The sequence below is a fragment of the Plasmodium vivax genome, chromosome 13, assembly GCF_000002415.2.
Source record: "Plasmodium vivax chromosome 13, whole genome shotgun sequence".
Classification (NCBI taxonomy): domain Eukaryota; phylum Apicomplexa; class Aconoidasida; order Haemosporida; family Plasmodiidae; genus Plasmodium; species Plasmodium vivax.
The window spans coordinates 1,073,009-1,100,789 of record NC_009918.1 but is presented as its reverse complement, the minus strand read 5'-3'; the positions used below and the strand labels follow the sequence as shown (position 1 = coordinate 1,100,789).

The window sequence follows — 27,781 nt, the reverse complement described above, 5'->3', positions numbered from 1 at the left end:
CAGAAATATCTGAAGGAGAAGCGGTCGAAGGAAGACTCCGCGAAGTAGCGAATGGACAAAGAAACGAGGGAAATTAAAAAAAAAAAAAAAAAAAAAAATTGTCCTCCCCGTATGTACCCACAGAGTATACTGCGCAAATGTGTATGTGTAATTATGTGTGTTTCTTTATTTGGCACTTCCCGCGTTGTCCACGATGTGCTTCGCGTCGTTTCGCTTCGCTTTACTTTGCCTTCATACCTTCATACCTTCTTTGCTTTGCTTTATTTTTATTTTTTTTTTTTTTGTGTTCCCCTTGTGCGGCAGTCCAACCGCTTCACCCGTTTCACAATTTTTTCAAACCGCAAACAAACTTTCGCGCCGAAAAAAAAAAAAAAAAAAAAAGTGCGTTCATTCACATGCGCATTTTTTGTGTGAAAAAAGGAAAATGGAGTTCCCCTTCCTCTGCCTCCTCCGCGCCGTTCTTCTTTCCATTTTCCTTTTGCAAAAACACGCAGACGTATGAAGCGAATGTCGCAGTGACTCCCCACCCCCTCGCATGTGCAACTGTCGTTAGTCCACTCGTCCGCTCGTCCGTTCGTCCGCAGATCAATTCTACGCGGCGGTTTGCTATGGCGTGATTTTACTCCGCCCAGTTTGGTCATACTTTATTTTGTTCGTTTGACTTTGCTTCATTCGGTTTAGTTTTCTTTTCTTTTCTTTCCTTTTCTTTTCTTTTCTTTTCTTTTCTTTTTTCTTTTTTCTTTTTTCTTTTTTCTTTTTCTTTTTTTTTTTTTTTTTTTTTTTCCTTTCCGCGTCCGCTACCCCCCTTCAGTCCAAAATGGAAGACGTAAAAGTAAAGGACACCGTCATGGTGTATGGCTACAAAGCCACAGTCGAGCACATTGGGGAGGTGCAAGCGGGAAAGGATTCCCCCGAAAAAAGAAAAATCTACGCAGTGAAGTTCAGCAATAGGGATGGCTACACAGATGGTGTGTACAGGGACGCACGGGTGTTCACCCCGGAGGATGGAGCCCTCGTCGCGTTTTGTCTGCGCGATTCGATTAGACCTTTCAGCGGTATCGTTGCGTGAGCGGGTTCAGCGGGTAGACGTCGCGGTTAGGCGTCTCGGTTAGACGCCGCTGATGGACGCCCCGGTTAGGCATCCCTTGTGCATCCCTTCTTCACCGCTTGCCCCATCTCCCCACATCGACTGCCCCCCATCGATTGCCCCCCCATGCAGAAACAGAAAGCGCAAGCATAAGGATTCAGAGGGCCTTCAGGGGCTACCGAGCCAGGAAGGAATTCCACTCCTTCGTCTCCTCCCTCGTGTGGAGGAAATTTGAGCACCTCCACGAAAACATGACCCTCAACAATCATGAGTAGGCAAGAGGGAGCGCCGAATGGGCAGCCAAGCGTCGCTGGAAAGAGCAGCTGCACAAAGGGGAGGTACCCCGCTCCAGCATGCTCGCCCGCACCCACGTACCCATCACTGCCCTCTCATTTCTCACCCCTTCCCCCCAGCGAAATTTACAAGCCCCTCATCAAAGCGATAAACGAAGACATTAAGAGTGGCAAGATTCAGTTCACCTCCAAATGCTTTTCCAGCAACTCCAATCAGTTCTCCCGCATCTCCACCACGTCCTACGAGGTAGGCTCTGCGTCGAGGGGAGGAGCAGGAGAGGTGGAGGGGAAGGAAGAGGCATAAGGAGAGGTGGCGGGATAGAGAGAGGGATACGGAGAGGGAGAGGGATACGGAGAGGTGGAGGGATAGAGGGAGGGTTTCCTTCCCCTCCCCGGGTCTATTCCCTATGCTGATGGTTCTGCTCGAGGCAACACTTACAGATGTCTCTTGCTGAGTAACCACATGGAGAGTTTCTCCCCCCCCCCTGCAGTCCACCGCCTACGACGAAAATGTGCCCAAGCTGAAGGACAAGATCGACAAGGCCTTCGCCATGGAGGTCTTCCACTTCTTTTTGACCACCAAGAATGTAAGCGCGGTGGAGCGGTGGAGCGGCTCGCCCTTTCGCTGCCACGAGTTACATTGCCACGTCATCGTCGCCCCATTGCCACGTCATCGTCGCCCCATTGCCACGTCATCGTCGCCCCATTGCCACGTCATCGTCGCCCCATTGCCACGTCACCACCGCCCCATTGCCACTCCACCATTACTGCCCCCCCCCCCCCCAGTACGTCCTCCCGAACAACCTGGTGTGCAAGATCCTCACGAAGACGCAAAAGATGCTCGAGGAGAACATCAAGAGCTCCGTAATCCACGTGGACATGACGAAGAAGTCGAAGGACACCAAGCTGATCGTAGGCAGGCGAGGCGGCGCGCCGGAGAGATGCGCCGGAGAGATGCACCAAAGAGATACACCAAAAAGATACACCACCGCAACGCAACAACCTGGTGTGCCGCTCCACTACGTGGCCAACCTACTCATATTACTTCTTCACCACCCCTCTCGAAGATCCTGGGAGACGTGCACGGCCAGCTCAACGACGTCCTTTGGCTGTTTAACCGCTTCGGCTTGCCTTCCTCCAACAACATGTGAGGGGATGACTACGCAGTTACCGCCACATGCATGCGCACATGCATCTCCACACATGCACACATATTTCTACACGCACACATGCTTGCCGCCTCCCCCCCTGACGCAGCTACATCTTCAACGGAGACATCGCCGATCGGGGAGAAAACGCCACGGAGATCTTCCTCCTCCTGTTCACCTTCAAGCTGAGCAATTACGACTGCGTCATCATTAACCGGGGGAACCACGAGTGCTCCTACATGAATGAGGTCTACGGATTCTACAACGAAGGTGCGGTGGTTACGCTCATGATTACACTCACCATTGTGATTACGCGCACGCTCATGGTTATGCTTGTCTTTTTCTGCGCACTCGTTTGGCCTCCGCACCAACCCATCGATGGCCGCCCCCTTAACTCCCCCCCCTCAGTGCTCTCCAAGTACGACAGTGCCGTCTTCGATCTGTTCCAAGGGGTCTTCGAGCTGCTTGGCTTGGCCGTAAACATCCAGAGTAGGTTTCTATGTTAGCGGCTGACTTGGCTGGCTTGGTCTGCCCCTATGGGACGCGACCCGAAAGGGTGCCCCCCCACATGTGTGCTTCTTTTCGCTTCTTCCCACTTCTTCCCAAATGTGTGCTTCTTCCCGCTTCTTCCCGCTTCTTCCCGCTTCTTCCCGCTTCTTCCCATTCTTCCCATTCCTCCCACATCGTGCCGCCTCGCCTCGCAGACCAAATCTTCGTGGTGCACGGCGGGCTGAGCAGGTACCAGGACCTAACCATGCGGGAAATAGACGAGCTGGACAGGAAGAAGCACGAGATATTGCACCCCGAGAAATACGAAGACACCATCATCTTCGATTTGCTCTGGTCCGACCCCCAAAAGAAAAACGGCATAGGGGGAAACGCGCGAGGGAACAACTGCATCACGTTTGGTCCAGACATAACAGACCTATTTTTGAAGAAAAATAATTTTGACATTTTAATTCGATCCCACCAAGTGCCCAAAACGTTGAAGGGCATTGAGAGTCACCACGAGGGCAAGTGCATTACCTTGTTTTCCGCCTCCAACTATTGCAACAAAATTAAAAATCTCGGGGCAGCCATCGTGTTCAACCAGGACCTCACCTTCGAGGTCCAGGAGTACATGTCGCCCTCCCTCGACGTCATCCGAGAGACCTTCGAGGAGAACCAAAAGCTCCGCGAGAAGGTCCTCCACTCCTCCAAGATACTCGACCTGGAGAAAAACGTACTGCGTATGAGCGGCGCGGACAAGCGGCACGGAGTGGCGCGCCATCTACTAGCGTGTCGCCGCAATGCCCGTCATCGCTTCTCCCTCACCGCTTCTCCCTCACCGCCTCCCCCCCCAGGTGCAGCGGACCTGCGACAAGATCTCCGCGGAGGGCCAAATGAACGACATCCTGAACTGCCTGAGCACGCTGATCTGTCACGAAAAGAACTCCCTGTGGAGTAGCCTCTACCAGCAGGACAGGGACAACACGGGCACGGTGCACATAAACGTGTGGAGGTAAGGCCGCGGAGGGAGGTCGCCAAGCGGCGCGCGGTCGGGGTGGCGGTTTAGCCGATTAGCCGATTAGCCGATTAGCCGATTAGCCGATTAGCCGATTAGCCGATTAGCCGATTAGCCGATTAGCGGTTTAGCCGATTAGCGGTTTAGCCGATTAGCGGTTTAGCCGATTAGCGGTTTAGCCGATTAGCGGTTTAGCCGATTAGCGGTTTAGCCGATTAGCGGTTTAGCCGATTAGCGGTTTATCGGTTCGTCTGCTAATCGGCCCATCGACACACTACTTCACCACCACTTCACCGCCTCACCACCACTTCACCGCCTCACCACCGCTTCACCGCCTCACCACCGCTGCCCCCCCCAGGGAGGAGCTGGAGAAGCTGAGCAAGACGAAGAAGGTGCCGTGGATCTACCTCTGCAAGAAGCTCAAAATGATCGAAGGCAACCAGGTGCACTACAACAGCATACTTAACAGATTCAAAATTAACTACGAGCCCAGCCAGAACTTCATCAACACGGAGTGGAAGAGTGAGTGCTTCGAGCACCTGTATGAGGCGTTGCTCAAGGCAGATTTGAGTTTGCGCGAGACCCTCATGGTGTTCGACAAGAACTTGGATGGCAAGGTTTCCTTTGCGGAGTTCGAGCAGGTGCTGAAGGACCTCAACATAGGTGAGTGGGCCGGGCGTCCGCCTAGCGGCGCAAACCGCGTTGTAGGTGCGGCGTCGCAGTTACAGCGTCGTAGTTACGGCGTCGTTTCAGTATATCTCTGCTCACTCGCTGGGTCATTTTTTACACATTTTTCTCCCCCCGCGTAGACCTCTCCAACGAGCAGATCCGCATCCTAGTGAGACTCATCAACAGCAACTCGCTGTGCAACCAGGACAGCTCCCAAGAGAGCGACAAGATTGACGTCGCCGAGTTCATTGGGAAGATGCGTGTCTGCTACAGACTAGCCATAAACAAGGAATACACAAATAATGAAAAAATTAGGAAGCTCATCGAGACCATCGGCAAGCATATCCTGGCGGACAGTGCGGACACGGCTAACTTCCACTACAGGTTTTACGAGGAGAATAACGAGAGCGCCGGATCTGAGCGCAGGAAGAGGTCCAGCGTCATCAAGTCGGTGGCCCTCTTTCAGAAGTTTAAAAATTACGACAACTTCGGGAACGGTGAGTCGGCCAAGGGGTGCACACCACGTGGGAGGTGCGCCGCGCGGGTGCACTGTTGCCATCTGTTGCCATCATTACATTGTGGCGTCTTTACACTACCGCCTTTTCACACTGCCGCCTTTTCACACTGCCGCCTTTTCACACTACCGCCTTTTCACACTGCCGCCTTTTCACACTGCCGCCTTTTCACACTGCCGCTCCCCCCCCAGGCTACCTCGACTACGACGACTTCGTGCGGGCGATCAAAAATTTCGACATGAACAAGATCAGCAAGGAGGTGGAGTTCGACGTGGACGACGAGATTTTGATGGAGGTAGGGGGGTGTCCGGCTGCCCTCTTGGGTCTCCCCCCCTCTGCAGCAGTGGCGTTCGTTCGTGTATTTGTATCCCCACTTGTTGTTACTTTGTTTATCTTCTTTTTTATTTGTTTATTTTTTTTTTTTTTTTTTTTTTTTTTTTTTCCAGCTAGCCAAATCCATAGACATAACCAAGTCGTCCAAGATCAACTTCCTGGAGTTCCTGCAGGCCTTTTACGTGGTGAACAAGAGCAAGTACTCCTACGTGGACGAGGTAGGCGCGCCGTCAGCAGTAACGCGATTGGCAGTGTGGTTAGCAGTGTGGTTAGCAGTGTGGTCAGTAGTGGTGCCACTGTAACATTGCTCCCTTCCCATCACCGCTCCCCCATCACCGCTCCCCCATCACCGCTCCCCCATCACCGCCTCCCAGATATGGTGCCACATATGCACCGTGATTTACGAGAACAAAGTGGCCCTGAAGAAGTGCATGAAGTACCTGGAGGACACCATGCAGGGGAAGATCACGAGCATCCACTTTCGCTACATTCTGCTGGAGCTCAACAAAATCCTGCAGGAGCACAAGCATGAGAAGTAACTCGCCGGCCGCGCACGGTAGCGCAGAGCAGCGCAGCGGGGGTGCGTACACACACAAGTGCATATGTATGTGTATGTATATGTTTTTTTTTTATTTTTTATTTTTTTTTAGGAAAAAGCCCCTCACGGACGAGCAGATCGACCTGCTGTCCTACACCGTGGAGACGGACGACAAGGTGGACTACGTCGATTTTTTAAACTCCTTCAAACCAGTGTACTACATATGACGCGGAGGGGGGGGCACTTCCTCTGCTGCGTAGCTGCGCAGGAGGGAAGGACAAGAGATTTTAATTCCCACCTGTGCGCGCGTGTACCTACATGAGGGAGGAAGCCAAGCAGTGCAGACTGCGCAGCGGGCAAGTTTTACATTTCACTTTATTTCGTCTATCCATTTGTTTATTTTTATTTTTATTTTTTTTTTTTCCTTTTTTTTGTTAAACGTGACTTGACTTGCAATCGCTCGTGACAAACGAGTGTGCCCCCCTTCACTGCATGCTCGCTTTAAAACGGAGGAATGGCCCATTCGACGTCTTCCCCCTCGAGGGCATTCATTTCCCCCCCGTAAGCAACCTACATGCCAACTAATGTGTGTGTAAAAAAAAAAAAAAAAAAAAAACTCAAATGAACCAACTTGCAAAATATGCCTGAAGTGGTGGACGAGCTGAAGTTATTCCTGACCAACTTGGCAGTAACGAAAAAAAGAAAGCGTAAATGGCGATGGCGGCGGCGATAGCGGCGGCGGCGACGACACACAGGTGGAGGTGGCAACTCTGCCGACCGCCGCCGTCGCTGATGCGCGGTTGACACGTGGGGGGGATCTCCCACTTCGACCCACTCACCCGCTTCGACCAACTCACCCGCTTCACCCACTTCGCCCCCCTCCTTCTCAAGAAAGGGTCCGAATCGGTTGACGCGAAGGATCTGTTGAGCGCAGGTTGGCCGAGGGGCTCGTCCGCCCTGTGCACCGCCCAGATGTGGGCGCTTCACCTGTGGGTGCCTTCCCGCACACCAAAAAGCAGCCACGCAGAAGGCGAAACCACACCAAAGGCGTCGCTACACCAAAGGCGCCGCCACACCAGCCGCGCCGCCACACCGCAGATAAAAAAACTGTGCCTTTCTTTTCGCGAAGGGATCGCCGATAAGTCCGTCTTACAACACATCGAGGCCAAGCTCGGGGGGAGCCCCTGGAATGTGAAAGGATTGATAGACGTAAGGGGAGGCGCAAAGAAGGGGAAGCTCACCAAGGGGGGGCTCACCAAGGGGGAGGCTAACCAAAGGAGTGACCCCCCTTATCCTTCCAACGACCCGAAAGAACCAAACGGGTCCGTTCCCCCCTCCCCACCGCATGAGTGAAAAAAACACACTGATGACTTCCCCTCCTTTTACACAACGCAGCTGGGGATTAACACCATTCAAAGGGGACACACAGGTGAGGAGCGTGACGACGAGAGAGAGGACACACGTGAGGAGCAGCTTGAGGAGGAGCCTGCGGAGGAGCACGAACTGGGGCAGCGGCAAGACAGCAGGGACAGCAGCGATGACTTCATTTCCGACTTGGGGAGTGCGCGCGTGGCGAGGGGCCAATTGGGGACCCCCGTCGATGGGGAGAGCTACGGGGGTGGCGGCGACTCAGACGATCCCGCCGCTGACCAGGACGATGACCAGGACGATGACCAGGACGATGACCACGACGCTAACCACGCCGCTACCCCTGCCGCTAATCACAATGGCGGCCGAACTGCTGAGCGGCGCGACCGCCAGGGGGAGACGCCCATCAAGGAAGTTCGCTTCTTTCACGAAAACGTAAAGGTGAAGAGCTGCGCCTCCTTGGCAGAGGCAGTGAAGAGGGAGGCACAGCAGAGCTGCATCAACCTCCACCCGGTGGTTAAAGAGTTCATCTGTTTGTTGGTTTTTCTGTTCGCCCGCATACGGGAGGAGGGCGCCTCGTGCGGGGAGAGCGCCGACCAGAGTGGAGACCACAGTGGCGACGTCAGCAGTGATGGCAGAAAAGGCAACGTGCCGCGCGGCGGAAGAACATGTAACTTGCTTCGCCAGGGGCGCGGGGGAGCCACCCCCTACGCGCTGCTCCGGAAGACGTCCACCGCGGAATACGTGGAATATGGGGAGGACCCCCCAAGTGAGTACCAACGGGAGAGAAGAAATAAAACCAAAGTGAATCACGTGAACAGGTCAGGTCAAAAATGCACCCCCATCTGCAAAAACGCATGCTGGAAGGAACCCCCCGGGGGGGAAGCCCATTCATCAAACTACAGCTGTAGTAGTGGGGAGAGTGGCGACGAAGAGGGGCACTACCTCCCCCTCAGGGGGTACCCAAATGGGGAGAAAAAAATTCGCGAAAGTTACAGAAGCATTCGATCCTCGCGGAAGAGCCCCCATAACAACAGCAGGAGGTGTTTCCACGGAAAAGACATGCAGTCCTCCCTGTTTACTCTCCAAGAGGAGGACCAGCATGAATACAGTCTGGACGACATAGAGCAGGCCCTGGCAAAAGAAAATGTAAATCGGGTGTGCGAATATTTAAAAAGGCACCTGCATAGAGTTAACCAAATGAAGAATGAGCAAGCGATAAACAAGCACATCCACTTCATCACGTCGCTTCTACATCTGACCTACACTCATCTGGGGTTAACTCTCCTCAGATCGAAACAGGTGTTCCTAAAGATGTGCCATCTGAGCAAAGAATTCCAGCAGTATAAAGAAAAAAACAAAAAGGAAAAAAAAAAATTAGAAAAAAAAGTGGAGAGTTATTTGCAAAAAATTAAGGTGAGTGAACAGGGTGTGGAAGAATACGAAAGAGTTAGGGCATCCTATGAGGAGGTGAAGAGGGAGAATGAAAGGATGAAGAAGAACGACTGTGTTGTGCATAGGCTGAGGACGAAGGTTCACTTGCTGGAGGCAGACAAAGCTCTGCTGGCGAGGAGGAAAGAGGAGCTGGAGCGCGCGGTCAGGCGGAGCGGTTCACTGGAGAAGCCCCCCCAGGAGAAGCCCCTACATGGGAAGACCACCCGGGAGAAGCACACCCGGGGGAAGACCACACAGGAGAAGCACACCCATGGGAAGCCCACTCTGAACCCCCCCACCGAGAGGACAACCAAGCTGGTGCCGAAGCGTCCGCGCGACCCGTCCAGTGGGGCTCAACACATCGTCCATCTCACCCATCGCACCCCCAGCAGTGAGCGGGTTGGAGGCCCCCTTCCGGATGGAACGCCTGCATCGGAGAGGGACACCACTGGGGAGGAAGAACAGGCGGGGAAGCACGTGGTAGACGCCCCTCCCAAGTTCGAACCGAAAAAGGAAAGCGAACCGAAAAAAGAAAGCGAACCGAAAAAAGAAAGCGAACCGAAAAAAGAAAGCGAACCGAAAAAAGAAAGCGAACCGAAAAAAAAGGCACTTCATATGGTAAGTAAATCCGTGCAGACAGTGGGAGAGAGCCAGTTGGAGGGACAAACAAAGGGGTCGTCTCATACACTTTGCAGAGTGAAGGAAGAAAGGGGGGAGAGCACTCGAGGGGGATTGCTGCCGTTGGGGGGGAGCCCACTCTGTAGGGAAGACGGGCCAACTGTGATGGGAACTGAGGGAGGGGCAAACCAAACAGGCACCTCCAAAAAAGGAATGACACCCAGTGACGGAAGGGTTCCCAGACGGAGAGACGCTCCACCAGTTGTGCTGCACTTCCACCGGGCGAGCGGAAGGATGGCACTCGTCCATGTGGAGTCCACTCACTTGGTGCTCTCTCTCCCAATCTTCGTGAGACACTGGGGAGGCAGGGCGGTGTGGGAAAGGTTGCAACATTGTGGGGTTGCCCCGTTTGAAATAAATTTTAAGAGGGGGGAAGCGGCAGTGAGGTGGAGGGAGGAACCCCCCAAGGGAGTGGCCCCCGCCCTGTGGAGGCAAACATTAGTTGACGTCTTGAGTGGCCACCTGCTGAGGACGCACCTCTGTGGTGGAGCACCTGCTGCCCAGGTGAGACTCATTCAGGGGCTGGCCGAAGCCCATTCACGCGCTACTATACATGACGAGTGGGGAGACCAAACGGAAGTGTTAACTGCCAAACGGGTTGCTCTTGCTGTGCGTTCCTTCCGAGAGTACCTCGATCGACTCTCCTCCGAAACAAGGCGCATTCTAAGTCACCTCCTCTCGTGGCAGGAGTGCATCACACAGAGTGGGGAAGCCCTCATCTCCTCGTTCTGTTGGCACTTCTTTAGAGGGGGAAACGAGCTGACTGCAATGCGGTGTGATGTGCGGGAAGGGGGAAGTGAAAGCGAACGTGAAAGTGAAAGCGAAAGTAAAAGCGAAAGTGAAAGCGAAAGCGAAAGCGGTGCGTTGCCTTTTGGTGGCCTCCTCTCCGACGGTTACCCCTTTAAGGAGCACCCCCCTGACGACGAAAAGTGTTGCACCTATGGCACCATCACAGAAGCGAACGCGCCAGGATTAAACTACTTTGGCGTCTACTTCCCGGGGGTGATTCACCATTGCCCCGTCACAGATCACACGCAGAGGTGGGGGGCATTCCCATGGCACAGGATGGACCAGAGGGCAGGGACTCCCACCACCAGGAAGGACTCGCAGCTGGAGGGAGGGGATCGACTTACTCTCCTGGGGGGTTCCCCCGTAAAGGAGATCCACCCCAGTCAAGAGGGTAAAAAAGGAGAAGTTCCCCAAAGAAGTGTCGCGAGAGGGGGAGACTCTCTCCGCTTCTTTCCATTTCACCCTCCCAATCGCGAACACCCCTTCACCAACACATCTGATGGGAACCACCCATACGCAGGACTCACCCACTTTTACGTGGACGCGAAGACACACGGGATTTGCATCACAGTGGGTGGCCCACTCGGGGGGGACTCCCCCATAGGAAAGAATAAAAAAGGAAGAGGAGAGGGACAACCAACGAGGAGTGGTGTTATTAACCAAGGGGGGGAGAGAACCCCCATCCAAGAGGATACTACGGGGGAAGAACCCACACGCTTGCTTCGCTCGTGTAGCTCCACCAAAAGCGACGTGACGTGGAACAGGGGGGTAGGCGGTGTGGCCAACCTGGGAGGAGAGACGGGGTTCTCCAAACGGGGGGGGAAGAAAAAGGTCTGGCAGTCGAATGGTAGGGGGGTCTGCACTCATGGGGGAGCTCCCCGTGGCTACACTCACCTCACCAGTGATTTTACGCCAACGGGGCAGCGCTACAGGGTCAACGACGGAAGGGAGAAATTCCTTTTGGTGGGCTGGAGAAGGAGAGTAGAGAGCTGCCACCGGGTTGTGAGGGGCACCTCCAGAAGGGGAAGAACCCCACGAAAGGAAGGAACGCTCCTGAACAAGTGCAGCAACGGGAGGCGGTCCTACGAGGGGATAGCAAAGAATAGCATGTGGCTGGTGGCACTCTCCTTGTTAGTAATTCTAATCGTCGCCGCTGACTTGTACCTACTAGACCGATCGCTCCTTCTGTGCCTCCTGTATTGCGTTTGCCTAGCCATGCTGCTGACAGCTTCCCTGGTTAAGAAGCTCATACACATGGTTTACATCCCTTTTGGTGAGAAGGTACTCTCCCAGGAGTGGTTAGATTTCCTCTGCGTGTATTTCATCCGCATGGTGAATCATTTTCACCGCGGGTGGTATGAGAGTGGCGAGGGGGTCCCTCGACCGTCCTAGCGGGGTGCACGCAGGGAAGAGGTGCAGATGAAAGAAGCGCATAAAATGCAGCTCCCTTTTTTTTTTTTTTTCTTTTTTTTTGGAGACCCCTCCAAACGGCCCACGTGATGCATTCATTTGCCACTATTGTGGAAACATGCTCATCGGGTTATTTACCACTCGTGGGGGAGAAAAAAAAAGTTAAAAGTTTTGAAAGTGGGGGTGGCACCACCGATTGAGGTGGAGCACTACCTGCTGAAGTGGCGCACTACCTACTGAGTTGCACACAAATCGGGGAAAAAAAAAATTGCTTTTGTTTTGCTTCACCCTGATGGGTAAGGCGACCAGGTGTGCCCCCCAATGGGGAGGGAACTTCTTCAGGGGGGAAGCCAGCCTTGTTCATCACCACTAGGAAGTTCCTCCCCCCATCAGGTGCTTCTAATTTTCCCCCTTCTACGTCTGCTGAAAACGTTGGTGGGGACTCTGCGCCTGACTGGGTGGGGTGCAATCCAGTTGGGGGATTTTTCTGCCGAGGGGGGGAGGGAAGGACAGCAGTGGAATGGGAAAAAAAAAACAAAAAAAAAATAAGCAGCCACAACGCGGGGGGTGACGCGGCTCACCATGATTGGCGGACGTGTGCAACCTTCCTACGCGCATTGCAGCTGTGTGGGGCCTCCCCACTGGCTTCACGTTGCAGGTCGGCGTGCACGGGGAGCTGCCTTTCTCAGGGAGGACCGAAAGGATGAAAGCCACAATTTTCGTCCTTCGTAGCTCCTCCAGATGCCTCTTGACGCTTCTTCGCAAACTGAGCAGGTAGTCACGTTGGGGGTCCTCCCTTTTGGGGGGTGCACCTTTCGTTGGGGAGGTGCTTCCGAAAGAGCGGCTTCCCATGGTGGAGTGGCCCCCCCCGAAGGAGCGGCTTCCCCCGGTGGAGTGGCCCCCCGTGAGGGACCAGTTTACCCTCTTCAGCTGGCTCCTCAGAAAGGCAAAAACCGCCGCGCAGTTGTCCAGGAGGTCCGCTCTGACGTTCGGGGCGAGTCGCACCTCTCCCCCTGTTTTGAGTCGAACCGCACGGAGGCGCTCCTCACGTGGAGCTTCGTTCTGGCGAAGCGGTTTCTCATTTAGCGGTTTCTCATTTAGCGGCTTCTCCCCACGTAGCGACTTCTGGAGAAGTGGCTTCTCCTCACTGGAGCACAGGAACATTCTGCCGCTCCTCATCGCGTTAACTTTGCTGCTTCGTTTGCTTAGGGTGTCAAAATGGGGGGGGCAAAGTGAGCTTCTCCCGAGGGCACCCCATCCGTCTGTCCTTCCCACTTCCTCCGTTTTGATGTCGCTTCCGTTGAGGAACTGCTTCACTCTTTGCGAAGAGAAGCTCCCAACCTGAATGACCTTCTCTTCAAATGCACGATGGTGTGGAATGCTCGCTTGGGCGCTATCCTTATCTTTAAGGTTCATTTGGTTTTTCTTTAATTTGCCTTGCGGCTCCTTTTTTGCATTTTCCTCTCCCTCATGTGCTGCCAAGAATGACTGCTTCGCCGTTGAGTCCTCCTCGAGGTGACCCCCCTGGGAACTCCTCCGCGTAGCTTCCCTTAACAGTGGAGGCACAACCATCTGGAGGTCTCCCCCCTGTGGTAGGCTAATCACTGGAGAGACCTCCCCTCCTTTCATTTCCACCCCTGGTTGGTCCCTCCTTTCGTTTTTCTCCCCCTCCTCTGGACTCACCTCTCCCTTAACGACACCCTGATCGATCTGTCCCCCCTCCAAAGAAAATGCCACGCCGCTCTTCTTGTCTCCTCTCCTTCTGCGTAGGCACTCCTTCAGGTACTTCCTTTGGTGAAACAAAATATACGCGTTGACGTGGTTCATCAGCTGCTTCTGCCTGTTTAGGTATCTCCTAATCAGCGCTTCGTTTTTGTTTTCCTGTACGAAGAGCTCGCACGTGTCTGCCCGTGGGTGCGACTCAGATTCGCCTCGCCCCTCTGGTGAAGCTGCCTTCCCAGTGGATGGCCTTGACCCAGTCCGCCGCTCCTCCAGCGCCCTCTTGGCCCGCTTAACAAACTGCGCGAACTCTCCGCCGCGATTCGCCAACGCTGCTTCCCCCCTAATCCGCTTAACCCCGTTTAGAATTTTCTTCTTCAGCTTGGTGATGGCCTTCTTGTGCCGAACGATGTGGCGCATTTCGTCCGCCGGGCCAACGTCGTCAGCATGAGGGAGCCGGTCAGCATGCGGCAGCTGTTTAGGAGGGTGCACCTGACCAGTAGGATGCAACTGGCCAGCCTTTCCCCCGTTGGGGACACCCCTTTTTGGCCCCTTCCCCCTGGAGTTCCCTTTGCCCTTTTTCCTTCGCACCGCCTGGGACTCCTCGTCGCTCCTCCGTGGGTGGCCCAGCGGTTCGTCCTGCCTGACGGGCTCCCCCCCATTGGCGGGGGCCCCCTCATCTCTGCACATTTCCTCCTTCTGGGCGTCCATTTCACAAGGAGTGGCAACAAGGGAAATGCTCTCATTCACCTTCACCGCGTGTCCTGTCTCACGTGGGTGCACCCTCACAGCCCCGGAGCTTCTTCTCCTTCCCTCCTTGTGGTACGAAGAGACGGAAGAAATCACATTGGAGGATGAGGAAGGCGAAGAAGAGGATGGCGATGGCGATGATGATGACAGCGTGAGGATGAGGGAGTTTTCCAAAGAATGGTCCACCTGCATGTGTAAGTTGCTCGTGTGCCTACTCTGCTCATCTCCGGGGAGACGACCCTTCTTTCCTCCCCCACGGGGTGTTCCCCATTTGGGGTTCTTGCTTCGGTGCGATGCGCTTCGGCTGTCACTACTGCAGCTGCTGCAGATGCTGGGGTGCCCGCCCACCAAGTTAGGCCTACCAACGAGAGTGCGGCCCCTTTGGGGTTTAAGCCCTGCCTCAGTAGGGAGTCCCTCTCTCGTCCGGCTCGCCGTCTTCTTCACCCATTCGGCTGACTGCACAGTTTTAGCCCGCGAAGGATTTACGCCCCGGGGGGCCAAATTAGGACAGCTCTTCTTCCCATGTACAGCAGAAGGTACTAAGTCTACCCCATAATTATTTTTAAAAGAATCTTTCTTCTTTTTTTTTCCTTTTGAGATTTGCATTGAGCGGGAGGAGTTATTCTTTTGGAGAGGAGGGAGGTTATCTCCTCTTTGTCTTTTCATCTTGTCATTACAGGTGGGGGCCGCTTGGGTGTGTTGCTCCTTTTTGTGCAGTTGTGAGCAGCCATGGGGTTGTGTTGGTGTGTCTTTTGCGTTGAGTGGGGGCGACGGGTGGAGTTTCTTCGAGGCGTCATCCTCCTCCCCCTCCTCTGGTGCTGCTTTTTCCGCGTCCCTCACCCCCTCCGGTGACGCCTTCTTCGGCACCAGCTTGACGCTCCTCTGCTGCGGCCTGAGCCACTGCTTGGCCGTCCCCTTCGCAGCGCTTAGTTTTTGCGAGGAAGCGGGGCCTTCCCTTTGCAGAGCGGCATGACTTCCTTTCTGCAGAGCGGCACGACTTCCCCCCAGCAGAGTGGCATGACTTCCTTTCTGCAGAGCGCCGCGGCTTCCCCTCTGCAAGGCGGGCTTCTCCCCCCCAGGAGGGCTGGTCACCTCCCCCCCATTTATGCAAAACGAATGGTAGCGAAAGACGTTTTCCTTTTTTTTGGCACCACCCAAAGTTCCTCCCTTGTTGAAGCTGGCTCTGCCGAGGCACTGCAGCAGGTGCAGCTTGTCGCTTTCAGAAACGAAGGAGTTCTTTCTGCCCCCCCCAGGCAAAACCACGTTGGCGGGCTGTCCGCGCTTCACCCTCTCCTCATATTTTTTAATTAATTCTAGGAGGTGGTCCTTCCCCTCGAGGTTGATGAACAAGCTCTCCTCCATCTTGGGGGGCTACCCGTAGGGGGAGGGAAGTGTCTGCTCCACAGCGCTGTTGGCACTCGCTCTAGGGTGCCGTCCCCCGGCGCAAAAGGAAAGGTGAGCCACGAGCAGAGGGGTGAAATGGTGGCGATCATGCGGATGGCATGGAGACGATAATACGTATTACACAGAGACGATCACACAGGTTACACAGAGACAATCATACGGATGTAAACTGGCGCAGCTTGCACTCACGCATACCGGCCGGGTCTCCTCACTCGGTCATTCTCTTTCACGGGGAGTGACCATAGTTTCTCTTCAATTTTGAGCAGCGCGAAAAATTTTAACCTTCATGGGGGAAGCCAACATTGCTGCTGCGTTAGTGCATTCACATTTGCCCCATGGCTTGGGGAGCTACACGATTGGCACTTGGGGGGAAGCTACCCTATTTCTCCGTGCGGGTTAGTGCAACCCTCATGGTTGGGCTGGTCTCTCCATAGGAAGAAAAAAAAAAAAAAAAAAAAAAAAACCTGCTCCATTTCTGTCTTGCCACCCTAGGGAGGAAGCAACTGCGTGTATTCCTCCCAATTTGTCTTGTATTTTTTCTGTTGTTTTTTCCTCCCAGTTTGTGCCCTTCCCGAATGGAAGCGCATAAGTGGGGGGGTTTCTAAATGGGTGAAGGGGCTAAACGGGTGAGCGGCCTATCCTCAACAACCAGGGAGACAACCCCTTCTCTGCCCCCTCCACTGGTCAAGTTCACACCGAAGTGGCGTTACACACATGTGTGTAGAATGGCAAGGGGGTGCACTCCGCATGCAAAAGAAGAAAGAACTCAAGTAGGAACGAAACAGAAATGAAGAGACATCCCACGCGCAGTGTGTGCCAGCACAGTTCGGCAGAAAAGGAAAAAAAAAAAAAAAAAAAAAAAAATCCACAGCATGTTTATGTTTTCCCTTCCCCGGGGAGCATTCACATGAAGAAGCGGAAGCGGAAAAAGAAACATGCTGTGGATTTTTTTTTTTTTTTAAATTTCAAAAAAGAACCGTTCTGTCCCCTTTCCCCTTTCGCAGTAGCGATATGCGGATCTACCTCTTTAACTTCTTTCCATTGACGAACAAAACTGACAGGTGGTGGCTCCTTTTTTGGGGAGAGTCACCCTACCGCATGCGGTTCGCTCATGGCCTTGGCAATCCTTCCGGCGAGCCTCCCACGCGTTTGGGCCCCATACCGGTTTAGACTTGCAAATGGTGTGGCGGCTTAAATGGAAGGCATGATTGGGCGAGCTGCTCCCACGGGTATCCATCTGCTTCGAATTGCTTCGAGCTGCCCCCAAATGGTGAAGAGGGGGTGGCTAGGTACGGCTCGATCGATCGTTCCTCCCATCCCCCACGCTAGGGTTTATGTGCCTAGCAATGCTCATACCAATTTGGCCACCTCCTTTTCCAATTCTGCCGTTTTGCTAACTCTCCCTTTCGACTGTTCCCTCCCGGTTGCGTCTTTCAGCGGGATGAACACACAACGGGTCACTCCCCCTTGGGGTGCACGAGGACAATTCTATCGTTTTGTTTCCCTCACGATTGCCTACTGAACCGGGGTACACGTGCAACAGGAAGGACCTATGTTTGGCGAAATGGGAGTAGCTCTCTCCACTTTTCCACCTCAAAATTGGAGGTTCCTTTTTAAAAAAGTGAAGGCTCTACAGGGCAATTCGATCCGCTCCGCTCTGCGCTGTAAAGCAGTTGAGGGTAACAATAAAGCCATTTTAAGTGGGCACCGTTGGCCCCCTTTTGGGTCATCGTCAATTCGGCTCCTTTGCCAGGGGGGAGTGGCTCCCCCGTTGCAGCCGGGGAGCACTTATCTACATATACTAGCATGTTATGAGCAGCAGCATCGCCATCATCTTATTTACTTCTTTTCTTTTCTTTTCTTTTTTTTTTCCCACCGCGAAGTTCGCAGCTAGGGTCCTCATCGCCCTGCGAAAATACTCCTCCATTTTATCTCCCCCACGCTGCCTTCCCTGTTATACCTTTTCGGTGCCACTTCTTTTTATTTTTTCGCCACGGCATATCTTTTCTCCCAAGTTTGCTCTCTTTCCCTCTGCTGAGCTTCCTCTACATATGCCCCCCATTTAGAAGCTCCTCTAATTTTTTTTTTCTTTTCCCCCTCCAGCGTTGTTCTATAAATGTAGAGCATCACTCATGCGTACATATGCCTTCTTCGAGCGATTCGAGCGATTCGAGCGGTTTCCACCTGTGGAGTGGTCCCCCGTGTGACGTCGCGAGACTCGCTCCAGATTGGCTTGCCTCGATTTGTTCGGCCCCCCACAGTGGCACAGCGGTATAGCGGCGTAGCAGCATTGCGGCGCATGCATACAAATACGGGGGAAGGGCCAAGGGAAAAAAAAAAAAAAAAAAAAAAGGAAAACGTAAACATAAATGTAAGCGTAAACGTAAGCGCAAAAGCAAACGCAAACGCAAACGCAAACGCAAACGCGAAAAAACCACCCGTCGGAACTGCAAAAAGAACTATGCGCGACTGGCCACGTCTTTGAATGCCGCCCAACGGCGTCCCACGTCATCGAAGCGCAGCTCCCTTGAGTTTTTTTTTTTTTTTTTTTTTTTTCGAATGTGATGCACCAAAGCGCAAGAGAGTGGAAAGCCTCCGCCCGCAAAACTGCCCATTTGCGTGAACGTGCTCGTCTACGCATGCGTGTATGGGTCGCCCCTCTGTTCGTTTGTCCGCAAGTGAATTTTTTTTTAATTTTTTTGCGAAAAAGTGATTTGCCAGCGCGCCCCGTGTGTCCCCTGTTGTGTACATGCGTCTTTTCCGGCGAGCCCTGCGCGGCGGATTTTACGCAGCCGTTTAGCAGCCGTTTAGCAGCCGTTTAGCAGCCGTTTAGCAGCCGTTTAGCAGCCGTTTAGCAGCCGTTTAGCAGCCGTTTAGCAGCCGTTTAGCAGCCGTTTAGCAGCCAATTAGCGGCCAATTAGCATCCATTTAGCAGTAAACGGTTTGCCGAGAGGCGTTTCCCCCGCTCGATCTCCCCCCCGCTCAGCGGCAAAGGGCTTCCAAGCCAACCATGTGTTCGCAGGGATAGGGAACTCTTTTCACCCCTTCGTCACTCCAACGCTTTCGTACCCGTGTTGAGGACAAAGGAAGAGCTGCGTCCATGGGGAGAAGACAGAAGCGCGTTTTTATTTTTACAGAATGCTTCCCACAGTGTTTGCAAGAACAGTCACGTCTGTCACTGGTTGTTCTGTTGCTCCCCCTCTCCTTCGCACGTTAAAGCTAGCAGTCTCCTGGAGCATGAAGGAAAATGGGGAACGCAATAAACAAACTGATTAAGCATTACAGCAGTGTAGAGAAGAAGAAGAGCGAGTACAAGTTCGGCAAGGTCTTGGGCTGCGGCTCCTTCGGGTGAGCGTTTGCCGCGGCGCGCTTTCGCAGCAAATGTTGAGCGGTTTCGCAGCTAGCGTTGCGTGGTTTACCAGTTAACTTTGATTGCTTTCCCATCTTCCGCCTACCACACCGCCTACCACACCGCCTACCACACCGCCTACCACACCGCCTACCACACCGCCTACCACACCGCCTACCACGCCGCCTACCACACCGCCTACCACGCCGCTACCCCCCGCAGAGTCGTGCGAGAGTGCATCAACAAACAAACGAAGGAAGTCTACGCCGTGAAGATTATAAAAAAAAAAAAGAAACACAAAAAAAATTTTAATTTTGAAAAAATGGTCAAAAATGAAATCAAGTACCTCTCCGTAATGAGCCACGAAAACATCATCAAATTTAAAGATTTTTTTGAAGACAAAAATAAATTTTACATTATTTTGGAGAAGTGTGAGGGAGGCGAGCTCTTTTACACGGTGGTGAAGAATAAGTGCCTCTTGGAGAGTGAGTCCATTCAGATTGTCCGCCAGGTGGGTCTCTTTCTAAGCGAGCCGCCGTGTGAGGTCGCTCCGTTTGGGAGGTTATGTCTGACTGGTCACTCCACCATATATGCGGTCTGACTGCCCTCCACTTCACCCCCCCTCAGATCTGCTGCGCGCTGGAGTATTTACACTCCAGGAATATCATTCACCGGGATATTAAGGTAAGGCCAGAGGGGAAGCCCCCCCCATGGAGGAGTCACCCCAATGGAGGAGTCATCCCAATGGAGGAGTCATCCCAGCGGAGGAGCCCCCCCAACGGAGTATTCACCCCAATGGAGCAGCCCCACCAACGGAGAAGTTCCCCTTTCCCCCCGCAGGCAGAGAACTTCCTCTTTAAAAATAAAAACACGAAAAGCATCAAATTGATAGACTTCGGAATGGCCAAGAAGGTGAGCGGCGAGCCGTCCGCTGGGCGGTGGACACGTTAACATCGCCCCCTTACCACACGCGGTGAAGCTCTCCTGTTACATTTTGCAAAGCCCTCCTGTTACACTTTGCAAATTTCCCCCCCAGGTGAACTGCGAATACCTGACCGAACTGTGCGGCTCCCCCCACTACATTTCGCCTGAACTGATCAGGTAAAAAGCGAAAAAAAAAAAAAAAAAAAAAAAAACAAGCAAGCAAGCAAACAAATAAAAAAGCAAACCCCTTTAGCGAACACCAAAGCACGCACAGACAACCACTTGCAGTGCCAAACGAACTTCCCCCACCCACACTCCTGCTGCAGAAAGAAGTACACAATATCTTCGGACATTTGGGCCCTCGGGGTGATGGTGTTCTTCATGCTGACTGGAAAATACCCATTTGAGGGGAAGAACACGCCCAAAGTTGTGGTAACCAAAGGGAGAAAAAAAACAAAAAAAAAAACGAAAAAGAGGAAGGGGACAAAAAAGTGCCTGCCCAGCTGCTTAAGCGGCAAATAACCCAATGGGCATGGTGACGACCACGCGTTGACGTGGAGACGCACACCAGTGTTGCTTCACCCCCCACACGTGATGTGCATGCCCCCCTTCTGCAACTCCCCCAGGACGAAATACTCAACAAAAATATAAACTGGAAGAGCAAAGAATTCTCCTCCCTTTCCGTCGAGGTGATCATGGAGAGAGGGCCGCCGCAAAAAAGAGAAAAGAAAAGAAAAGAAAAGAAAAGAAGGAAGGAGCGAGAGAACGACTGAGCAGCGGCTGTCCTACGCGAAATGCTCACGTTTGTCCGCGTCGCGTAATAAAGGGCACCCCGCAGGCGCAGCAAACCCCCCCGTTGCACAAAAAAAAAAAAAAAAAAAACGCGCACTCAACTCAGCGTTTTATTGTTTTATTGTTTTATTGTTTTATTTATTTTCTTTTTTTCCCCCTTTTAAGGCTGTGGATTTTTTAAAAAAGCTGTTGGAGAGAAACGAAAAGAAAAGACTCACGGCATACCAAGGTGAGTCAGTCAACGGTGTGCAGAATAACACCGCGGAGAGTTGCCTGTTTAACCAAATGGACAGCTGCCTGCGTAACCAATGCGGCACTGTCGATCAGCTAAAATTGCACCCCCCCTTTCCCTGCAGCGCTCAACCACCCGTGGATCAAGTCCCAAGTGGAGTAGCCAGCCCACCTTTGACCAGCGTCGTGTTTCTTTTTTTTTTTTCGCATCCCCCCTTTGACCAGCGTCGTGTTTCTTTTTTTTTTTTTCGCATCCCCCCTTTGACCAGCGTCGTGTTTCTTTTTTTTTTTTCGCATCCCCCCACCCCATTGTTTTGTCTCCGCTCCCAGCGGACCTGCACCCCCTACGTATTGTGCGCCTCGTGATTAATAATTTCCAGCACAAGCGTACGCGCGAGGGACGACTCATTTGTTCCCCGCACTGTTGCTCATTTGTTCCACCACTGTATCGCTTCCTTTTGTTGGCCCACGTTGGCCCCCCTTTATTTTATTTTATTTTATTTTATTTTATTTTATTTATTTTTTTTTTTTTTGTTCCCTTTTCACCTCGTCGTAATTACGAGCGGTTCACGTGCACCACGTCCCATTTGTTTAACCCTTTCACTTTGGCTAGTTTTTATTTTTTTTATTTTTTTTGAACGCTTTCATAATTGGAGATTTTTACAAATAGGTATCCCTCGCGGAAGAGGTTGTCCAGCGGCACTTCCACAGATGTGATGTGCCCCTCCCCAGAAGTTACACACGCAGTTGGGGAGTGGCCATTCCAACCGCACACGGGGAAGCACCCCATAGTCGGCTGGCATAATTAATCAGAAAAACAATTAAGACTTAATTTAAAAGAAAAAAAAAAAAAGTTCTGTTGTTGCAATATGGCTTTTGCACTTTGGAGGGGGGGAGCAGCAAAAGGGAGAGGAGAAGCAAAGGGGAGGGGAGCAAAGAGGGATTATTTCCCCCTTCACCTCATGAGGTTTCCCCCCCTTCATTTCGTAACTTCTCCCCCCTTCATTTCGTAACTTCTCCCCCTTTCACTTGGTAACTTCTCCCCACCCCGGGGATAAAAACATGCGTACAATAAAAAATGCGCCTCCAGGGGAACACGCCTTTTACGCTGAACCGACCTGCTGGTTCGAGGTGAGCAACTCGGTGGAGGCGAGGACACATGGGAGGAGTGGTCCCTCCCGCGTCTCATCCGCTCATCCGTTTAGCAGCCACTTCTGAGCTGCCACTTCTCACTTAACAAAAATGTTGTTCCTCTTGCTCCGGAACTGCGCCACGCCGACCGTCGTGACCGTGGCGGAGGAGCCCCGGAAGAAGGAGTTCCTGTAGCGGTCGTCCTTCGGTTTGGAGGCGTCCAGGGGGGCTCCGCCTCCGTAGTCGCCGAAGCTGTTTCCTGCGAAGCTGTTTCCTGCGAAGCCGTTTCCTGCGAAGCCGTTTCCTGCGAAGCCGTTGCCGCCAAAGCCGCTTCCCCCGAAGCCGCTTCCCCCGAAAGCGTTAAACTTCCTGCCGCTCCTCTTGGCAGCCTCGGGCGTCTTCCTTTTCTCCTTAAACGTCTCAATGCTCAATTTTATGCCGTTGCAGTAGAGGCCCAGGTCTAGGAGCAGCTTCTGGCTCTGCCGGCAGTCCAGCTCGGCGATGGCATACGAGTAATTCTCTGCCGCTTTCCCCTTCTCGTAGCTAACGGGGTTGAAGGAGTTGGGAAAGAGCTTCTTGGCTGACCGCTGATAGATGTCAATTTGCACAGCATGCCCATCATTATAATTCTTCAACCGATCGATTATGCAATCGTTTATTTTTTTCTTATCCATGGTTTTATGTATATTGTGAATGATTATTTTTTTGTCGTTTGCGCTGATCTCGTGTTCTTCCTCTTCTTGGGTCTCCAAGTCGGTTTCGCCCTCCCCAGTTGGTTTCTCCCCCTCAGTTGGTTTCTCCCCCTGTGTGGGTTTCACTCCCTGATTGGGCTTCTCCCCCTGGGTGGCCACTTTGCTATTGCGCATCACTCGGAAGACCCAGCTGTTGGGGTCTACTTTGCTGCTCTTCTCCTTCTCCTTCTCCTTCTCCTTTTTCTTTTTCTTCGCATTTTCGCTGAGCGTTTTCTCCTCCTGGAGGATGGTCTCCATCTTGGGGCACTTCTCCTCGCTGTCTACCTTCCAGGCGTTGCTGCTTCCGTCGCTTTTGCTCTTCTTGGCCTTCTTCGCCTCCGTCGCCGCGGTGGTCACGTTGGCCCCCTTCTCCATTTTCTCCGCCTTCTCCTCCGCCTCCCTACCGGCGCTACCCTTTTCTTTAGCCCGTTGTTCCTTTTTGCCGCCATCTGGGGAGGCCGCCTGCTGCTTTGCGGCCGCGCCTTCATTCGTTGCCCGTATTGGGGAGCCCCCCTCCGCTGCCACCTTCCCAACGACATTTGCACTGCTCTTCTTTGCCCCTACAGTCTCATCTTCGCTCTTCAGTTTGCTGTTTTTCTTCAATGCGACATTCGTTCCTATAGGTTCCGCATCGAGCTGCCCTGTGCCCTTCTTTACCGGCTTGCCGCTACCCTGCGCTCTTTTGAGCAACGCCGCTTCGTCCCTCTTCGCGGGGGACCCTTTGTTTGCCCTGCTCAGTTGGGCCGCCTCCGCATCCGCCTCCGTCTCCACCTCGGCTTCGTACGCGTCGTCGAGGTAATCCCCCAACGCTTCCACGTCATGCAGTGATTGGCGCGATGGGTGCTTCGCTTCCAAAACGTCCAGGTCGGCCTCATCCTCTTCCTCCTCGTCGTCCTCCTCCAGGTAATCTTCCTCACCCAGGTCGAGGTAGTCTCCTTCTTCCTCCTCCTCTTCCTCTTCGTCGTCTTCTTCCTCCCCGTGGGGGGAATGCACTTGTGCGTACTTCGCCATGTGGGACTTCCTCTCAGTAGGCTTACTAACACCCGAGGGGGTGAGCACTGACTGCTTGGTGGTACTTCCACATTTGGCTTCTCCAAGGGGGAGGTAGCTTCCTTCGCTGGGCATTCCTTTAATGGGGGTCACTTTTGCCTTACCCTCCTTGGTGAGACTCCTCTGGGGGGATGCCAAAACGGGTTCTACCACTTCTGTCTTTTTTACGGCTCCTTTTTTCAATCCGCTGGCGGCTTTCCCGTATGGGTCCCCTTTGAGGCGGCTACTACCCGGCGTGGTAGCAGCGGGTGTAGAAGCGGTAGCTGCTTCACCACCTTTGGGAAGGGTTATCTTCCCCCCAAGGGTAGCATTCAACTTGCTAACTTTCGGTTTCTTCTTCGTGCCATCTTCCTTTCCTTTCACCTCTACGATGGGATGACTACCCCCTGCGGCTGCCTTCCCGTCTGCCCTACTTTGAAGCGAACCCTCGAGCTGCTGATTCGCCACATCCAAGCAGTAGTAGTGAATGAAATCCACATCCACGTAGTACTGGCAAACGGTATACTTGTGCAGGTGTATGTTTTGCAAAAAGTGGTAAAACAGATTGGTGCTTTTGTTTTTTTTTATTTTCCCCTGAATGTACAGGTAAATTTCGTCGTGCAGGTTAATGACCTCTATAGAGTTAATGTGCACGGTGCACTCGCTAATTCCCAGCTGGGTGTAGTAGTCCGCAATAATTTGCTTGTTCTTCATTTTGATGACGTTTCCGCTTCGCTCGCTGCCTTGCACGTTCATTTCGCTGAGGTTGAAGAACTTGTCCGCGTCGCTCTGCTCGTTTGGGGCGCTCTCCCCCAGGTTGCCCCTCACCGCGCTGGTAAACGCGCTTCCCAATGCGCTGCCCAATGCGCACCCGGATGAGTCGCCTGGTGAGTTGCCCGATGGGCCCACCTGCTTTGTCCCCCCACTCTGGCAGTTGAAGCTGACCAGCAGAATGGCATTCTCGGAGTAAAAATTATGCATCATGGCCTTCTTCGTGTGCAGGACGTAGTAGTACTGGTAAATGAACATGTAGGCGATGTTATAGGCGCTTCCCGAGATGGAGTCTAAATGTTTGTTGCTGACTCCGGTCAGGTGGTTGCTGGGTGTGTGTGTGTGTGGGGGTACTACTTGGGTGGTGTTCATTGGCTCCACTACATTGGTGGTTCCTTCTTGTGGGTTGCTTGCCCTCCCAGCGTTACTCAAATTGGCCCCATCAGTGGGTGGGTTTCCCCCCTTTCGAGCATCATTTTTGGTATGGCCCACCTCCTTAACGTTTTGGTAGCCGTCTCGGTGGTTGCTGCTTCCCCGAGGGGTACCAACATTGTGGGAGCGTTTCGCAAAGGAGAGGTCGACGTCGTCTTGCTCTTCTGCCTCCTCCCCGTCCGCTTCTTCTTCTTCGTCTTCTTCCTCTTCCTCTTCGTCATCTTCCTCCTCCTCCTCCTCTTCATCATCATCCTGCTGCTGCTGCTGCTCCTCCTCCTGCCGCTCCACGTAGTCGTCGTCCGCCTGCGCGTGACTCTCCTTCTTCCCCACCTTCTCCACACGGTCACTGCCGTTGTTGGTGGCTCTCTCCCCGTTAATCATAATCAGCATGGGTTCTTTCTTTTCGCCGCTCATGACGGCTGCGTTCTGCAGGGCGTTCTTTTCCCTGGGGGGCTCTCTCCTCAGCTGCTCGCTCGCGCCGTAAGAAGCGGTATGGGTAGATGCATGGGTAGATGCATGCGCCGCTCCATGTGCCGATGCATGCGCCGCTCCATGTGCCGATGCATGCGCCGCTCCATGCGCCGCTCCATGTGCCGCTCCATGCGCCGCCGCATGCTGGTAACCTCCCCCCACGCCGGCGTCGAAGTAATTCACCTTCTTCTGCCCGGCCATGTTCATGCAGGAGGCGCCGTCCCCAACGTCGTAGCACCGACTCACATTTTTGGGGCCACCCATGCTGACGTAACTCTCCCTGTTACCATCATAATTATAATTTTTGTGGCTCCTGTTCCCGTGGCTTATGCCTCCGTGGCTGCTGCTGTTGGTTCCCTCGTGCATGCAGCTCAGGTAGCTTTCATAGTTCTGCCTGCCCTCCTTCTTGGGGTGGAAACTGTATGTGTTTTTGCTGTAGAACTTGCCGTGGTGGCCGCTAGCAGGGTGGGCACTACCAGGATGGCCGCCAGCAGAGTGGCCGCCAGCAGAGTGACCGCCAGCAGAGTGACCGCCAGCAGAGTGACCGCCAGCAGAGTGACCGCCAGCAGAGTGACCGCTTCCCTGGCCGCCACTATTGCTGATGCTTCCACCGGTGCTGTTCCCGTGCGCGGCATCCATGTGGTACGCGCCGACTCCTCCAGAGGTTCCGGCCGCCCCTCCGTTGAGCAGCTTCTGCTTCTCGAAGTGATACATGTCATCATTGTAGCTCATCATGGCGCTGCTGTTCTTGGGATCCGCTCCGCTGGCGCTGTTGGGCGGGACCATGCCCGCTCCGCTAAAGTTGCTTCGTCTCTTGTAATACATACTGGCGCTGTTGTGACTACCCGGGTTGCCGTTGTGAGTAGCTGCGTTGCTGTTATGAGTAGCTGCGTTGCTGGAGGCACTTCCCTGGAAGGCGCTGCAGACGCTGTCGCCTACGTGGTGGGGACCCTGGTTGGAGTGGCTCCCTTGTGTGTTATGTGCACCTTGCGGGTTCATGGGGCCGCTGCCTTGGCCAAGACACTGCTTCGCACTAGAGTATTTGTTTTTGAGAAAGAAAAGGGGGAACTTATTTTTGCTCTTGTTGTGCTGCTTTGCGTCGGCGCCTCGGTAATTCATTTTCTCGAGCGGGCGCAAGCGGGGGGGGATCGGCGCGGAGAGCAAAAGGGAAAGAAGAAAAAGAAGAAAAAGAAGAAAAAGAAGAAAAAAAATAAGAAAAAAAAATATATATATATATATATATATATATATATATATATGTATATACACGCGTACGACTGCTCCCCCCAAAGGCGAACAACGATCGGGTGTGCTTCTTGCTCCTCGCCTCTGCTTGGGCCGGCAGTCTACTTCACTTCTCTCCTCCGCATCGGCAAGAACGGGGCGTCCGCGGGGAGGCGAGCAGTCGGGGGAAAAAATGGAGGGTAAAGGAAGTAAAATGGAAGTATAACGGGCGTATAACTGCCGTATAACTGCCGCTTGAACTGCTCGGAGGAACGTTCCTCATACAAGCCTGTGCTCCGCGCGCTGTCACTGGGGGGCTGTGGCTTCCTTTCCCCAGCCTGCGCTACATGATTTGGCGGAAACAAGCAATTCGCGGGGGTACTCTGCGATTGCGTTGGCGCGATGGTCGCGGCGATGGTCGCGGCGATGGTCACGACGATGGTCACGACGATGGCCGTTAAGATTGCTTTATTGGTTTGCCTCTGTTTTGATTTTCCTTTTTTTTTTGTTTTTTTTTCGCTTTTTTTTTGTTTTTTTTTCGTTTTTTTTTCGTTTTTTTTTCGTTTCCTTTTCGTTTCTTTTTCGTTTCCTTTCGCTTTTTTTTTTGTTTTTTTTTTGTTTTTTTTGGGTTTTTTTTTTTTTCCGCTTCCTCTCTTTAACGTTGTCGAGCGTGATAAAAAAACCGAGTGGAGTTTGCTTCGCGCGAATTGGCAAAAGTGGGGAAAGCTGGAAGAAGCTGGAGGTTTGGGAAAAATGGGGCACTAAAATTTCCCTTTGGCTGGAACGAATTCGAAGCGGCGAGGAGATGCCCACGTTGGGCTGACGAGGTGAGGAGCTGGGGCGGCTGCCACTGGGGGTGGCATGCATATATAAGCGCGCAACACATGCGGCGCAAACTGATCGCCGTGTGACCGCCGCGTGATTGGCGCGATTTTTTTTTAAAAAATTGCAAAGCGGGGTGATGCGGCGAGGGGGGCGAAGAGAAGGGGCGAGGCGAAAGGAGCGAAGCGAAAAGGGGCCTCCTTTCGCCCGTAATGGTTTGTCGCGGTTTGCCGTG

The 27,781-nt window shown here is 53.2% G+C and overlaps 5 protein-coding genes across 5 annotated transcripts; 3 read left to right on the top strand and 2 right to left on the bottom strand.

The window, feature by feature from the left end:
• Positions 1-817: 817 nt before the first annotated feature.
• PVX_085315 (PP1-like protein serine/threonine phosphatase, putative) lies at positions 818-6,390 on the top strand (the record flags this gene model as incomplete). Its single annotated transcript, XM_001616678.1, has 16 exons — positions 818-1,055; positions 1,220-1,358; positions 1,501-1,627; positions 1,872-1,967; positions 2,167-2,292; positions 2,448-2,527; positions 2,638-2,798; positions 2,937-3,017; positions 3,233-3,750; positions 3,872-4,029; positions 4,391-4,695; positions 4,842-5,198; positions 5,408-5,511; positions 5,663-5,767; positions 5,924-6,084; positions 6,200-6,390. The coding sequence occupies 16 exons, from the start codon at positions 818-820 to the stop codon at positions 6,312-6,314; spliced, it is 2,871 nt and encodes a 956-aa protein (XP_001616728.1). The 3' UTR covers positions 6,315-6,390.
• Positions 6,391-6,727: 337 nt separating this feature from the next.
• Positions 6,728-9,515, top strand: PVX_085310 (hypothetical protein, conserved; the record flags this gene model as incomplete). Its single annotated transcript, XM_001616677.1, has 5 exons — positions 6,728-6,775; positions 6,979-7,021; positions 7,217-7,296; positions 7,483-9,207; positions 9,330-9,515. The coding sequence occupies 5 exons, from the start codon at positions 6,728-6,730 to the stop codon at positions 9,513-9,515; spliced, it is 2,082 nt and encodes a 693-aa protein (XP_001616727.1).
• A 2,640-nt stretch (positions 9,516-12,155) lies between these two features.
• Positions 12,156-15,597, bottom strand: PVX_085305 (hypothetical protein; the record flags this gene model as incomplete). The annotated part of the gene is made up of 2 exons (XM_001616676.1): positions 12,156-12,253; positions 12,348-15,597. 2 exons carry the CDS (start codon positions 15,595-15,597, stop codon positions 12,156-12,158), a joined length of 3,348 nt encoding a protein of 1,115 aa, XP_001616726.1.
• A 2,413-nt stretch (positions 15,598-18,010) lies between these two features.
• Positions 18,011-21,376, top strand: PVX_085300 (calcium-dependent protein kinase, putative). Its single transcript, XM_001616675.1, has 9 exons — positions 18,011-18,987; positions 19,211-19,499; positions 19,616-19,672; positions 19,829-19,900; positions 20,025-20,089; positions 20,239-20,344; positions 20,539-20,601; positions 20,870-20,933; positions 21,061-21,376. The coding sequence occupies exons 1-9, from the start codon at positions 18,887-18,889 to the stop codon at positions 21,096-21,098; spliced, it is 855 nt and encodes a 284-aa protein (XP_001616725.1). The 5' UTR covers positions 18,011-18,886; the 3' UTR covers positions 21,099-21,376.
• Positions 21,377-22,164: 788 nt separating this feature from the next.
• Positions 22,165-26,619, bottom strand: PVX_085295 (hypothetical protein, conserved; the record flags this gene model as incomplete). The annotated part of the gene is made up of 1 exon (XM_001616674.1): positions 22,165-26,619. One exon carries the CDS (start codon positions 26,617-26,619, stop codon positions 22,165-22,167), a length of 4,455 nt encoding a protein of 1,484 aa, XP_001616724.1.
• Between the last annotated feature and the right edge of the window lie 1,162 nt (positions 26,620-27,781).